The 13,998-nt window shown below is 27.1% G+C and overlaps 1 protein-coding gene across 1 annotated transcript in view; it reads right to left on the reverse strand.

Annotated features, from left to right (window-relative positions):
* Nucleotides 1–8,850, reverse strand: part of LOC129971204 (acetoacetyl-CoA synthetase-like) — a 50,955-nt gene extending 42,105 nt beyond the window's left edge. Inside the window, exon 1 of the mRNA XM_056084775.1 lies at nucleotides 8,554–8,850. Within this exon, the coding sequence (XP_055940750.1) occupies nucleotides 8,554–8,668 (115 nt within the window). The 5' untranslated portion in view covers nucleotides 8,669–8,850. The remainder of the gene's footprint in view (nucleotides 1–8,553) is intronic.
* Nucleotides 8,851–13,998: the final 5,148 nt, after the last annotated feature.

Consider the following 13,998-nt stretch of genomic DNA (forward strand, 5'->3'; position numbering starts at 1 on the left):
GTAGCGTATCACAAAAAAATGCTTATTTTTCTTTGCAAATTTTCGTAAAGATTTTCCGGCTCATGTATTCCTGACAAGCCCGCTTTCACTCGATCATAATATGATTTATTTAACTTTTTATTATAATAAAAAAGCATAAAACCAAAGTGAACAAAATATATAAATAGTTACAGTCAATTTAGTTGGAAAAAATTGTTTAAAAAATTAATCTTCGAATTCTTATCATATAATTAAAAGAAATGTTTAATAACATTTTGTTAACATATCTCACATTGTAATCAAAGAACCGAAGTACGACATATCGCTCATTCAGATTCGATGAACTCACGTGTACGAATTTTAAAGATAAGGACTGGGAACGTGTGAAAAAGATTAGAATACGTAGAAGATAGAAGGTGAGGGTAATTTAAATGGCTTGATGTAAATATATATAAATATGAAACTTTTTTTTACCATCAAGTTTTTTTTTTCTTTTCTTTTTTAGCAATATTTTTTTTTATTTTTAGTTCTTCCTCCCCTCCCCCTTTTTTTAAATTAAAATCGTAAATAATTCTTCCATTAATATCTCACCATAGCCTGTGTTTTTCAAAGCTATATTCTTTATTTCTTTAATTCTGAAATTATCACATATAGAATGCCTATCTATACAGCTAAATGCTTTAAAGCTCTTCATTTTTCATTAAACAAGATACACCATTTTAAAAGCACAGTAAAATAGTATTTAAATATTTAGATATTTGAATGTATGCCACACAAAAAAAGAATTAGAATTCCAAGGAAAGTATTTACAATTTTAGTCAGGCATGGTTTATTTTTCAGTTTAACTAGGATTTACTAGTTCTATTTAACTATTTATTCAACCTGAATGAATTTATAGTAATGGTTAGTTGAAATTATTTATATACTTTAAAGGTCTACTAAGCAGTCAACTTTCATCAGAGGATATACTCTGTAAGTAAAATACTTACAGAGTATATTCTTACAGAGTTGAAATAAATAAACATATAGTCTTAATTTGTTTAAACGGCGTCTTTGGAATCTCGTGTAAAGTCAATTTTATAGATATTTGAAAAGAATACTTTTAATATTTGCATACATTTACATCAAAACATTTTAAATTCAACCTCATCCTGTCGCATCTTGAACATTTTTTATCTTTTTTCAACACAAATTATTAAAGCATACATTTAATATACAGACTATGCAAAACTTCACATTAATTCATCTCATCAGACTAAATAATATATCGGACTTATAATTTGCTAGTTAAAATATTAAATTAAGATATCGTATTAATAATTTTGAATAACTTATAATAATTATTAAAATTATTATGTCGGTAAGTTCCGGTCTGTTATAAATACACAGCCGTTAGTTTTGCAAAATGCTGATTCTTCATCATTTTCGTCAAAGGTCATCATTTTCGACTTGTAATTGAATAGTATCAAAATTTTCGATTTAAAACTGAATTTTTACTAAGAAACATCAATACAATTTAATGACAATTTATTGGATGTCACATAAATAAATCCAGTTAAATGAGCAGGAGTAATTCACCTATTCTAGCACAATATCTCATATCTTATCTTATCTTTTACACAGAAAAAAACCCATTTATTTTATAACCAACTATTAGAAAACCTTTTCCTATCTGTTCTCATGCTGACAATGTCATATAGTGTCATCGCTTGTCCGATTTCATCATGATAAAACTGAGTGTAAGTTCAAAATAATAAGCGATGATAGACAAAATGTAAAATGAATACTATAATATAACAGAGTGTTTCGAATAACATGTTAAATTAAGTGCATTCATGATTTTTTTTATATAAATGACCAGTTTATATATAGGTAACATTGAAAAAAATTCATATATATATATATATAATCAGTATGTGATTCGTATCTAGATATTTTCTCAGGGAACTCCCCCCCCCCAACCCCCAACCCCATGATTTTAACTAAAAATAAATAAATAAATAAAAAATAAAATAGAAAAAACTATAGAGTGAAGTTTGGTCTTCTAGATATTACAAATTAATTATCAACGGCTGACAACAGAACAGGAGTTTAATTAATAAGAAGCTACTAAATAGTTAAACGATAGAAAAAGTGCAACATTAGAATCACGCAATATATTGCTTGGTAATAAATAATTAATAATTAACAACAGAACAAGAACAAAAGGCTAATTAATAGCTGACTGCAAAATAATACAAAATTTAATTTTTTTAATATGTAACCTTAAAATTTTTATGTTGTGGGATAGGAAATTAATTTATTTGTTACCCACTGAAAAATAGTGTGCAATTCATTTAAACTTAGATATAATTTTATTTATAATTTTAAAACTTTATTCGTAATTGTTTAATTTGAATCTCCGCTACCAACAGCAATTTCTGAGGAAAATCTAACGTACACTTGTTCCTCAATAGTAGCTTATTATTTTTTTACTATTAAAATACCATATATGTACTTTTTTATTCGAATAAGATATAATCTGAACAATGTACCATGAACATACGAAATTAATTATATGTTTAAAAATATTTTATAAAGCAGTACATGATCTCATGTACGTGACAGATTTTTAAATGATCGAAATGAGGTCAGTTATGCGCAGACTGCTCCATATTAATACTTTCTAGATAGTTCACAAATTTTTTTGTAACATTGATATTATTTCATGCGGTGCTTGAAAAAAGAAGTTTTTCCTTCCATATAATGATTGATAAGCATTTCTAATGCTGAACCTAATGCGTTAGACTTGATTTGGAGGTCGTCATAACTTATTTCTATTTTTTTAATTTTAATCTCAGAAGTTCCGGTATTTTGCAGTAAAAAAAATTCTGACACAAGGCGTTTCAAGGAAACCTTAAAAATACATTTATGCACGAAAAAATATTATTCAGATGAATAAATATGAAAATAGCTAATTTATTAAATCAAACTGGACATAAAATTTAGAATAGCAATTCAAATTTTAGAAATTTGCTTAAGAACATTTTCAAAATTATATATGTATATCACGTTACTAATAGATCAGGTATAAAATAATTGTCTCCAATTATAATTAATTACAGTCAAATATTTAAAATAAAACTTTATATAGTGTGCCATAGAATTTTGTTGAGACTTGAGTCATGTACCAATTTTTAATAAAAGAGCCATTTTATTTTTATCATCATTTAACACTTCATGCCACTATCCATTACATAAAAATAGAGGCACTCATGATGACAATATTATTTAAAATGCTTTTACAGGGCAATGCTTTTTAAATATAGATCTATTCAAATTTGGTATACAATTCTTTATAAAACAGCAGTTGCCCACTAATAACGGATTTCTCAAACTTTTCATTAGGTTTTTTTTAATAAAAAATTAATTGAAAATTTTATATTTTTCTCAACTTTATAACTTTGAATAGTATCATCACACAAAATTACATACCTTCACATATTCGGAAAAATAATATTTATCATTGTTTAGTGGTAACTTATTTTTTGCACAGTTTCTTCCTCTGATTTTAATAAATAAAAAAAAAATATTTGTAACGCCTACTTTATAGCAACGTTTTTCATTATTTTAGTCACTAGTTTTATATTGACACGCGTTGTGATGATATTAAATATATTTTTTTGCATGCGTTTCAGTTTTCACCACTATGTAATCAAAAGCAAATTTTGAAAATTAAATAACGATTGACGAAAAAGGCCTAAAACTTTATCATGCTTTATTACAGAACATTTTTGGAATTTTTCCTCTTAGAATATTACAATTATGCGAGCCTGAAGGGATTTGTTTTGTTAAATTATTGTTTCTATTTGAAGCAATACAATAGCCATTTATTCTATCCCACGTTATAAAAACTATTATAATAAATTATTACTATATATAATAAATTACAACAACTATTATAATGAATTACATTAATTCTAAACGATATGGACGATATATGAAAGAGTATCCGATTTTTCAAGCTTTTGCATACCACTGTGAAAAACAGCACTTGCAGCACTATTATAATGAATTCTATTAATTCTAAATGATATGGACGATATATGAAAGAGTATCCGATTTTTCAAGCTTTTGCATACCACTGTGAAAAACAGCAGTTGCAGCACTATTATAATGAATTCCATTAATTCTAAACGATATGGACTATATATGAAAGAGTATCCGATTTTTCAAGCTTTCGCATACCACTGTGAAAAACAGCAGTTGCAGCACTATTATAATGAATTTCATTAATTCTAAACGATATGGACTATATATGAAAGAGTATCCGATTTCTCAAGCTTTCGCACACCACTGTCAAAAACATCAGTTGCAGCACTGTTATAATGAATTCCATTAATTCTAAACGATATGGACGATATATGAAAGAGTATCCGATTTTTCAAGCTTTCGCATACCACTGTGAAAAACAGTAGTTTCAGCAATATTATAATGAATTTCATTAATTCTAAACGATATGGACTATATATGAAAGAGTATCCGATTTTTCAAGCTTTCGCACACCACTGTCAAAAACATCAGTTGCAGCACTGTTATAATGAATTCCATTAATTCTAAACGATATGGACGATATATGAAAGAGTATCCGATTTTTCAAGCTTTCGCATACCACTGTGAAAAACAGCAGTTGCAGCACTATTATAATGAATTCCATTAATTCTAAACGATATGGACGATATATGAAAGAGTATCCGATTTTTCAAGCTTTTGCATACCACTGTGAAAAACAGCAGTTGCAGCACTATTATAATGAATTCCATTAATTCTAAACGATATGGACGATATATGAAAGAGTATCCGATTTTTCAAGCTTTCGCATACCACTGTGAAAAACAGCAGTTGCAGCACTATTATAATGAATTTCATTAATTCTAAACGATATGGACTATATATGAAAGAGTATCCGATTTTTCAAGCTTTCGCACACCACTGTCAAAAACATCAGTTGCAGCACTGTTATAATGAATTCCATTAATTCTAAACGATATGGACGATATATGAAAGAGTATCCGATTTTTCAAGCTTTCGCATACCACTGTGAAAAACAGTAGTTTCAGCAATATTATAATGAATTTCATTAATTCTAAACGATATGGACTATATATGAAGGAGTATCCGATTTTTCAAGCTTTTGCATACCACTGTGAAGATATTTCATCTATGATGAAGGATTGAATGAGAATGGTCTTAGACTAGCGACTCTGTGATCTTGTCATTGAGATAATATCGAGCCTCCACAATTTCCATGGCTCCAAAAACTTTATTCCCATGGAAAAAGCTTTTAGTCCCATGTTCTTAAGAAAATTCTTATTTCTTTAATAGTTTTAAAATAGTTTTATTTCTTAACCCTTCAATGCATCATGTAGAAGTTTGGCTACACGTTTTTATTTCCATTTATAAATTTCATATGATTGTTTCAAAGGATAACAATGAATGTTTTGAAATTCTTTTTTAAATGCTTTTTGATAAGAATTTGTAGAAAAGGCCGATAGATTATAATAGCGGTACCAGAATTAGATTTAAACTGGAAACTTGGAAAAATACCAGTACGGCTGTTGTATCAATAGATTTACTATTAAAAATATAATCAAAATACTTTTTTTTCAACGTAAAAAATACAGTGATAAAAAGAGAGTTTTATTTTTATTGCGGAATTATTATAATGTGATTTGTGCCACTGGATATTGATTAATTTATAATGTAACCCTTTGGTACAATTTAATTATTTTTTTAATTTCTCGAAAAAAATATCTTAAATTTTCTTTAAAAATAATTTTCTTGAATTACATACAGCTATTCAAAATACACATATATTTTTAAAAAAAGTAATACATTGTAGGGTTAATATAAGATGCATAGTTAGCACCAAATGAACTGTAAACCAAATACATTTTCCTTTTGAGAAACATAAAAAATTCTCAAAAGTTAACTTTTTTTTTCATTTTAATATCAGAAATTTCTTTGCAAATATTAGAAAAAAAAATTGTCTTTTGGATATTGAGCTCTTCATTGAATGGAGTACAAATGGATCTCCTGGATTTCTTTTAAAAAATGAGAATACTTGATCTCACTTTTTTGAAATTTATCTAAATATATTCCATCAATATGAATCACAGTGAAAATAAGATTACTTGGAACAAGTGTACATCAATAAAAATTTGAAACTAGTATAATAATAATAAGTACTTAAACTGCAATAATACGAAATAATAATATATAATAAATATCAATTGCTTCTATTGTAAATATTGCATAAAAACATTCGTAGGTTAGAAATATAAATTCTTAATAAAAAGTACTTTTTAGTAAAATAAATGTCAAGACCGACAATTCACAATAAAATTTGCTGATATTAATTGTTTAAAGTTCCTGAAAAATCTGGAATTGCAAGTAATTGGCTAATGTTTGCGGGGATATATTAAAAAATTTGAAAAATCAAAATTTTTACAATATTTAGTGATATACGTAAATTCTAAAAGCAAAATAATACTTAATTATGATAAGTGAAAGAAGAAATTTTCGTTTAAAATTCATTGTACATTTGGGAATTTTGAAAATTGAATTTTTTTTTGCTTTGATTTCAAATATTTTCCTTTAAATTAAACTTCTTGTGTTGAAAAGTGCACGAACTCATTGAAAAAGCAGTCATACTAAATTTTTGCAAAGCATTCATTTATTATAGTCTTAAGAAATTGCATGCATGAATGATTTACTTTGCTTCAAAGCTAAAAATATTCATTGTTGAAGTACCGTTCGTTAAATCTATCTTGCATGGTTTTTAATATTTAAATTACTCTATCTGGAAGAAAATACAAACGAATGCAAAATAAAATAAAATACAGAAATTAGCTTCAATATAAAGAACATTGAAATTTTTACGAAATATATTAGCAGGTTATTTTTAATTTCTATTTCTATGCAATGCAGACGAATGCAATCAAATCTGGTAATGAAGCTAATCGTTGTTTGTATGCAGCGTTCTAAAAAACTTGTTGTATATATGATTTGGCTAAACTAAGACATGAATTTTATGTGTTCCATCTCATGACAGTAAATAAGTAATTCATAAGCTTTTTCTAACAGGATGATATAATATATGTAAATTGCGTATAAATAGAAAAATAATTTTTGCATCAAATAGAAAAATAATTAGATATCTTTTTTTTAAAATTATCCTCTTAAATTCTTAAATGTAAATATAAATATTTTCGTACATCATCGCTTATCGAAAGAAAAACACTTCTTAGAAATTTGAAACCTTTTGAAACAAAAATATTAATCTTGAAATTATGTATTCAGCATAATACTGTTTTACATTATTCAGGTTTCGTCTCTAAACGAGGCTCAAATACCTAATTCCTAAATCATTAGATTTAGGCATATATTTCTAAACGGAACAACAATTTAAATGACATACAGAATTAGATTGTTTTAATCAATAAATCTATTGTTATTAATTTGTAAGATTTTTATACAGTTTCCCTTTCTTATAAGTCATGTTTTATAAAATATCTTTGACACTTTGATATTTTAAATAAAACATGCAATCAAAATTTATTTATTATAAAGTTCTGAATATGAATGAACAATTAAAAACGCAATCTACTTAAACATTTTTAATTGTTTGCCAATAATAATTTTTTTTTCTTTCAATAATTTTCAAATTTTTAGATTTTCAATATCAAATAAATACTGAGAAATTGAATTTACAAAATATAGCAAAATGTCTTTAATTACAATATATCATTTAGCATATATTTATCCTTGAAAAAACATTAGATGATAATTACATGATTAAAATGTAAAAATTAATCAATGATGTATTAGCTTATCCACTGATTATTATGAAAAGTACTATTCTTATTTTCTGAAATTATCGGAAAACAATAATTTTGTTGCTATTTGCAGCTATAATTTAAAAAATAAGACAAAATAAAGAAAAATAAACTATGCGCTCATTTGTCGATTAATCATTATAAAAATATCATTCTAGTATATCTTCTAAAACTTTTACACAGTTCTAATTTTAGTGATATTTGCTTCCATGATTTTAAAAAGATAAATCATACGTTAGTTTATTAATTAAAAATTATGAAAAAATATTCTAAATTTTCTTCTAAAGTAATAATACACTTTTATTGAACTGATTCTGGCTGACATCTGCTGTTAAATTGTTCGAACACAGCAGTGGATTTTTTTTCTTAATAAGCGTTCATTGATTAATTTTAACGTACACAAAGATATGATTTAGAATAAATTAATAAAAAGAATATTTCATAAAAATATTCTTTAGAATAAATTACTGAAAAGAATATTTTATTAAAATGTTCTTTTAGAATAAATTAATAAAAGAAGTTCTTTTAGAATAAAGAAAACTTTAACAAAATGTTCTTTAGAATAAATCAAGTGAAAAAAAAATGTTAAAAGGATAAGTAGATTAAATTTATCATCGTGGACATGAATATAAATTTTTAAATTAATTTTTGTCACTATCTCAAAAATAAAGCTGTTCAAAAGAAGAATTCAACATACCATTTGGACATTCTATATTCCAGTTGCAATTTTTAACTTTCGCTATATTTTGTCCGTTGACTTCATTCATTGTATTAGTTCCAAAATTTTCTTTAAAGTTATTGATACCCAACATAATAGTATTTTTAGTTAAGGCGTATTCCTTCTACCAAACTTTCCCAACGCCAACTACAGTAAAAGAGTTTTAATTATAGAAGCAGCTTTATATAAAGGCCAAATTTCATCTAATTTTAGATTCAGAACGCTCATGACAAGGCTTCTAATAACACGATCATCGACAGTGAAAAAAATGTCACAATAAATTAAACAAACACGTAAAAAAAGGAGTTTGCCTTCGAAAGCGAATGAATACGTACGGCCACAGGAAAGCATACGAAAGAACTAGAACTCTTAGGAATTGAAAAAGTCAAAACTTAAGGTGGCGGTTCTCAGAACCTGTTGGTCAATTGATATTTGTGGAAAATTTTAATGGAATACGACGGTGACGCAATTAATCGAAATATGATGCGAGATTTGAAGAAGAAATGGATTTTTGTAAAATAAACTTTTGCACTAATAATCGTTTGCGTTTCCTTTCTTTTATTAAATCGATTTAATTTATTCTTTTCCTTGAGTTTTCTTGAACTTTTCATGATTCAAGGTGTGTTATGAGGTCATAGAAAAAGACATTTTTAACCATTCATAACAATGGTATGTTGTTCGTTTACTTTATACTACACCATTGTGTGCTTTGTTGTTTATTTTTCTTCGAATATAGCACATGCACTGATATTTTGAAATGCCATTATTTTTAATTTAAAAATATTTAAGGATAAAATATTAATTTATAATTTACACTGTTTTACTTTAAACAATACAAGAATTTCAGGAATAGTTTATAATATAAAACTAGTAGAATATATTTCAAAATGTATGTTCTTTTTACAGCTAAAATAAATCTTGAATTCATTATAGGACAATTTAGGTAATGTTTTTGAAAATCTTTAGAACTTTTTTTCGGAAATATGAATTAATGCACATTTAATTTTGATATTCAATAAAATACATAAAAACCATGTTATAAAAGTTGATATTTTTGTAACATTGCTTGTAGTGAAATTCAAATTATTATTATTATTATATTGTAATGGATAGAAAATTTATTTTATTTGGTGACGGTTTTGATTTGTTTTTTCAAATTTATTAAAAATATTTTCGATTTATTTAAATTAATACCTTTATTTTGCATTTATCAGTATTCAATATACATGATTAGTTCTGATGTTGGTTGTAATTCTTCTTAGAACAAACATTTTTTCGAGTGAAGGTTTCAAGATAAAAAGAGAAGTATGAGTGAAAGTAAGTGTTTTCTCAGAAGATTTTAAAGGAAAACTGACTCGCATGTGAGCATATATGCTGTATAATTATCCTTACCATCAAATTAAGAAATCGATTTGCTTTTTTTATGTAAAAATACTATTATTAAAATTTGCATTATAAAGCAAGATTAATTTATTATGAATCTTCTTATTTCAGTAGTATTGAAGTACTGAATATATGATGAAAAAACTCGCGCATATATTAACAAAGTTAAAAAGGAGATTTTCCCCATTTTTCATAATATGTGCTTGATGAATCATTCCTTAGCTATGCATAGCGGAAAAGCCGAACAATTTAAATATATGGTGCCTATCATATCAGGACAATCTTCAGATAAAGAAAATCTTTAATAAGCATTAATTTAAATGAATAGTGCATAGCTGTTTACAGTTTTAAATAAAGTGGGAATAAAGACTTATAATTGCCGGTTTCTTGTAAAATTCATTCCTGTATATGCAATCAAAATATTTGTCCGTACAAATCATTTCTTTTAAGCATTTAACAAATTAAAAATTATTTATGCCTATTAATTATTATTAATTCATTCTGATTATTATTTTATGCTTATGCATTTACTTGACTTAGATATTTGTTTAGGTACCAGTATCGACGCATTTTTTCTCACTTATAAGTAAAATATTTCCTTGTGATAAAGTTGGGAAATTAATCAAAAAAGCTGCTAATAAAAGCCACTTAGAATAAGAATAAAGTGTAAATTGATAAGAAATTCGATTCACCTCGAAATTGTAATAAGACTTGAAGCAAAAGAGTTCCCCTCAGTCGTTTTAAAATAAGGATGATTTTTAGGGAAGTAAACATTTGGAAGTAGCTTATGTTAGGGTCATTATTAATTCTCAAATTTTCAAGTAATGCTGAATTAGTGAGTGCATTTTTCTTTTCTTATATTAACAACTGAAAAACAATAATTCTTCTTAATTTGATTCATAAATATGAATTTTTTTCGCTTTCATAAGAAGTGATCATATTTTCATAACATCAGACTGAAACGCAAATAAATGGATAGTTGAAAATTTTTTTAAAAAATACGTGAATAGATAAATAATTTTAAAGATCCTGAAATAATAACATGTTTAATTGGTAAAAATATTGATAACAACAAAAAGGGATATAGAAATATAAATAAAATGTTCTGTATTATTTTTGCAATTTTGCCTACAAACGCCTATTCTTTCTGGTTATTCAAAGTATGGTGGCTATGTTTCATGTGTAGTGTGAGTTGGAAAAGGGAATTAATCAGAAATTAATATTTAAAAAATCGAAATCCATCTAATCTATTTAATATAAAATTTATTAATATGTAAGGAATGGGACAATCCGAGGCATTTAATTCCAGCTAGGAATATTTTTTTCGGTTTCACAAAAAAATTATTCTAAAATAGGATTGCCTTATTAATCTGTGGCAATTTTATTCCTCATTAATCTAAGGCAATATGGAATTCGCAATTTTAATACCTGGTTACCTTCTATAACTAGCAAAATCGGAAAAAAGGAATCATTAAGTTTAAATTAACTTCTTATTTAATTTTCAGATCACTAAATCTCGTTAATTATTTGTTCTATTTACTTATAAATAAAATTTTGGAAATGCGATATGTTTAATTAAAATAAAGTAATCTGGATACTATATAAATTATTGAACTAACAGTCAAAATTTGGAATTTCCTAGGGTTAATCCGAGAAGTCTTTCTTTAAGCATGAATTATTAAGACCGTGTGAAAATGATCTTAATATGACCTGACATTTCCATGCTACATGAACTAAAACGTGTCTGCCCAATCAGTGGCGAAAAACAAATGCCACACGTGTAGCTGTCACGCCTCCTTATCGCGCGTCGAGTTATTTCAGCATCTCGATTCTGACATCTGTTTTCAGTGTTGTGTTGGTTAAGCTTTATGCTATTAAACATCCTGTCTCTTCATAGCATAATTGTAACCTTTTCAGCGGATCACTCAAAATACGAAGGACATAGGATAAAATATCTTCAGTTAAGAATATACGCCATTAACATTATTTCAGGAAAATTTCACAGAAGAAATATTTTTACATTTACTGAGTTGAATTTATTTGCTTGTAGACAAAGAACATAGTGAAAAAATAGTTAGCTGAAATTTATAAAATCTATAAATAAGAATAGCTATTTTTTCTAATTTTTTTTTTCTTGTAAGAATATAAAGATAAGAAAACCGCTTTTGTATTTAAAAATAATTTTTGTTATGAATGGTTAAATGTATGGTAAAAAAATACCTTATTGATTTTTACTTTCACGTATACATAGTATAAAGAAAATATAATAATCTTCAATAAATTCGAACTTGACGAATATCCAGTTTTAGACTACTTTGAATTCGAAAAACACATTTCTGGAAAAATGTCTCTCTGTCTGTCTGGGAAAAAAATAACTCAAAAACGCTTTGAGCCAGACGGTTGAAATTTGGTATACAGCCATTACACCAGATTTTCAAATTTCTGTCAAATCCTGAGTCAAATCTGTTCAAAAGAAGTCTATCTGCCCGGCTGCTCGAATATACGTTAACACGATAATTACAAAACGAGGAAAGCTAGATAGGTAAAATTTAGTACAAAGATTTAACAACTATAGTGTAGACACCTGTCAAATTTTGAGACAAATCCAACTACGGGTTGATCATCTGTCGGTCTGTACTTTCAGAAATATGTAAGCGCGATAACTTAAGTGTATCAAATTTGGTTTGAGCTTTTGTGACAAGTGCGGCTTTATATCAAATTTTTCTTTCAATCGATTGAGAAAAACGTGTCTAGAACACAAATTCAATTTTCGGGTACCATTTTTTTTTTTTTTTTTTTTTTTTTTTTTGTCGTGTGACTATTTTAAGTCAAAGCGCGCAGTAGCTTCTGAGGGTGAAGACCCCTGAGCAACCGAGGGCAGAAGTCTGACTCCTAGCTCAAATGAAGATAGCACACACACGCTCGCTTGCACAACCCCTTTTTATAGGGAGGCTCATTCACGCATCTCACAGGGAGAACACAAGGAAGAAAGCAACCATGCCCGAACCAGGATTCGAACCCGGAACGCCTAGTTCACGGGGAAGACGCGCTACCCCTAGGCCAGGACGCCGACTTTAGATACCGTTAACATATGCCAATGATTAATTTCCTAATAACTCTCAAATGACGGCTTGATAGATTAAGTAAAAATGCAAAATTCGCGCCAAAAATTAATATTTCGTAACTACTGTACGTCATTGCCATGCAAGGCGTTCTCTGGCATAACAAGTTTATTGGAGTATGCAAGAAACGTTTTCGGAAGACCACTCCTGCTGGTTAATTATTGTCTTCAATTATATATTGCCCCACACGTCCAATTAAAATCTGCCCTATAATAAGTTGCGGTTGGTGAATTTAATTTGCTCCATAATAATAGCAGCATCAGAAAAAAATTATAAAGAGCTACATTTTTTTAAAATAAAATAACTAGAATAAATTAATTTTTATTCTATGTGTTCATATAGTTTCTTGATTTTTCTTCATATAATTTGATTAATTTTGTTACTATATTTTAAACTTGTAGATCTGATCCTTGGCTGTGAAGCTTTGCTTTCTTAATCTTTTCATTAAGAATGGTTTGATAATGTTCGAAAATCCTTTTGAAGGGTTTTTTTTTTCAAAATTCAGAATAATGTAGATTTTGGAAATTCAGTGGCGTCAGCTGCCAAAGTTATGGTGCCTCTTCTGCTACATCTAATTTTTTCTACATAATCTTTACACTTACATCCATAATTTTGACATTTCAAAGAATCAAAATCAGCATAAGATCTATCTTTACAATTATTTTCGGAAGCAGGTTTCCGAAAATAATTGCAATCTTGATATAATAATTTTTTGCACCTAAATTGTTTTGATGGTATGTTTTCTGCAACTTTTCGTCTTTCTTTTTATGCCTCAAAAATTGAACAATCGTAACTTGGTATTTATTTGCTTGAAAACTCCTCTTGTTTCATCTTCTTTTAAAAAATGTTGATATCCAACAGAAATAAAACAATTGATTTCAGTCAACGGATGGAAGCAAAGAAAAAAAAATTACAGTTC

The sequence above is a fragment of the Argiope bruennichi genome, chromosome 6 (genome assembly GCF_947563725.1).
Source record: "Argiope bruennichi chromosome 6, qqArgBrue1.1, whole genome shotgun sequence".
NCBI classification, from domain to species: Eukaryota; Metazoa; Arthropoda; class Arachnida; order Araneae; family Araneidae; genus Argiope; species Argiope bruennichi.